Genomic DNA, 1,943 nt, shown 5'->3' with positions numbered 1-1,943 from the left:
ACAATTCAGAGCTAAAAATATTCTGGTTGGCTACAGGGAGTGACTCAGATGCAACACACAAGCCTGCCCTACCACCAATTCCAAAAAGCCCTCTTGGCTTTTCAGCGTGAGTAGCAGAAGCAGGTGGGGAACTGGTCTAAATTTTAATCTCTTGCCATCCAGTTGTCCTGTCTCCTGTTGGCACAACTGACTTCAAGAGCCAGTCTCTGCTCTGAAGTGATTCTTGGGGGTTCTTCCTTCTCCATGAGAATCCTCTCTGGCACTGCAGGTAAAGTGCTGGCATGCCAGGCCAGATTTGTTCTGCCTATGAAGCACAAACCACAGCATCCTCTCCTCAGCAGTGGGGTGGGGTGGTGAGTCATGGTGTCTGTTAGCTTTGGAACAGTAAAGCTGGCTGCAAAGTCTACAGGAGGAAATCCTGTCTACATCTGGTTTTATTGGGGCAGAGTTGTGCTGCTGTTGTAGTTGTAGCTGCTTAGAGCCCTCAGCTGCTGTGAGATTAGATCAGCAGACCAACACACAAGTAAATCAGAATGCACAAAGAATCACACAACTTATATATATAAGTGAAATATAAAAGAGCCTGGATCTTGTGTGAGCACAGAAACAAGCTGAGGAAAGTCCTTGCTGAAAGCTTGACTCTAAACAAGCTCTAAATACTCAGGGAAGTGGTTTGAGCAGGTGATGTTCTTGCACTCGTCCAGAAAAGGGCTTTGCTGTTTATAGACCAAAGCTGATCCACACCATGGCTGGGTTTGCTTGGTAACATTGATAACAATAACAGAACACAAACCTCAGCAGTGACCCTCCTGCCAGGCCTGCCTCTTCCTGCAGTTCCTTCTGACTCTCAGGCATGCTTGCTTGTGACTGAGCTCCCACCTGTTGTGTTGATGGTGGTAAGCTCCTGCTGTAGGTTCATAAAATTAATTTGGGTATAAAACAATAAGAAGGTTTATTCAGAAGTAAGAACTAGTGAGGTAGCCTCCTTTACTCACTGTTCCCCTACCTTTCCCATTGTGCAAACATGAACAAGATAATGGGAAAAGCTAGCTCATCTGAAGGCCTAGGCTGAGCCCGGTTTTGGTCATGTGTAGGGTTTCCCTTGGACAGCTGATTCTTGGCTCCATCTGCTTTTGGGATTTGATAACTCAGGGTCTGATACCAAGTGAATGTGTTGATTGCACAGGTAGGAAGGGTCCTGGTGATAAGTGCTTCTGTTGTGAGGTACTGCAGAAACTTTCATTATCCTGAGCTACACTCAGGAAAAGAACAATAAAGACACATTCACTGCTAAAGGCTTGTTCAGTTGCACTTGTTGCTTAACTTAGCTTTTGCCCAAAAATCAGAGGTCAATGAAGGTCTTGACAGCAACAACTGCCTTCTTAATGCCTTACCTCCCTACTAACATGAGCTAGATCTTTCCTATATGGACACAAGTCATGAAAGCTCTGAAACAGGGCACTTTTCTTTTTTTTTTTCCCCCCTCTCTTCTCTCCAGATTTCTGAGTCCCCTGAACATGCTCATTGGTGGCACTGTGGTGGTGCTGGTGTTCATGGGCTTTGTGTGGGTGTCGCACAACAAGGACATACTCCGCAGGCTGAAGAAGCAGTACCCAACCACGTTTGTGGTGGTCATCATGCTGTCTAGCTACTTCTTGATCTCCTACCTGGGAGATGTCATGGTGTTCATGTTTGGGATCACACTTCCTCTCCTCTGTAAGTATTTTCCCTCTTCTCTGGGGGGGGCTATGAGTGCGTGACTTGAGCTTTCTCAAGTCTCCAGAGTCTGATTTAGCTGTTGCCTTTATGATCTCTATTTGAATAATTTCAAAACAAAACTGGGGGGAAGGGGACAAAGCAGCACAAGTAACTTTTAATGTTATTAACTGGGTACCTGTGGTTACTGAAGTGGTTACTGGGACTCCGTCTTCTTTAGCGTTGCG

At 45.7% G+C, this 1,943-nt stretch overlaps 1 protein-coding gene across 1 annotated transcript in view; it reads left to right on the top strand.

Annotated features, from left to right (window-relative positions):
* Positions 1-1,497: 1,497 nt before the first annotated feature.
* ARL6IP5 (ADP-ribosylation factor-like 6 interacting protein 5) overlaps positions 1,498-1,943 on the top strand; it is a 1,301-nt gene continuing 855 nt past the window's right edge. The window contains exon 1 of the mRNA XM_009996899.1: positions 1,498-1,716. Coding sequence (XP_009995201.1) covers positions 1,518-1,716 — 199 coding nt within the window. The 5' untranslated portion in view covers positions 1,498-1,517. The remainder of the gene's footprint in view (positions 1,717-1,943) is intronic.

Source organism: Chaetura pelagica, unplaced genomic scaffold, assembly GCF_000747805.2.
Source record: "Chaetura pelagica isolate M959 unplaced genomic scaffold, ChaPel_1.0 scaffold24, whole genome shotgun sequence".
Classification (NCBI taxonomy): Eukaryota; Metazoa; Chordata; class Aves; order Apodiformes; family Apodidae; genus Chaetura; species Chaetura pelagica.
The sequence above is the reverse complement of the archived record's forward strand: the minus strand, read 5'-3'. Positions and strand labels throughout refer to the sequence as shown.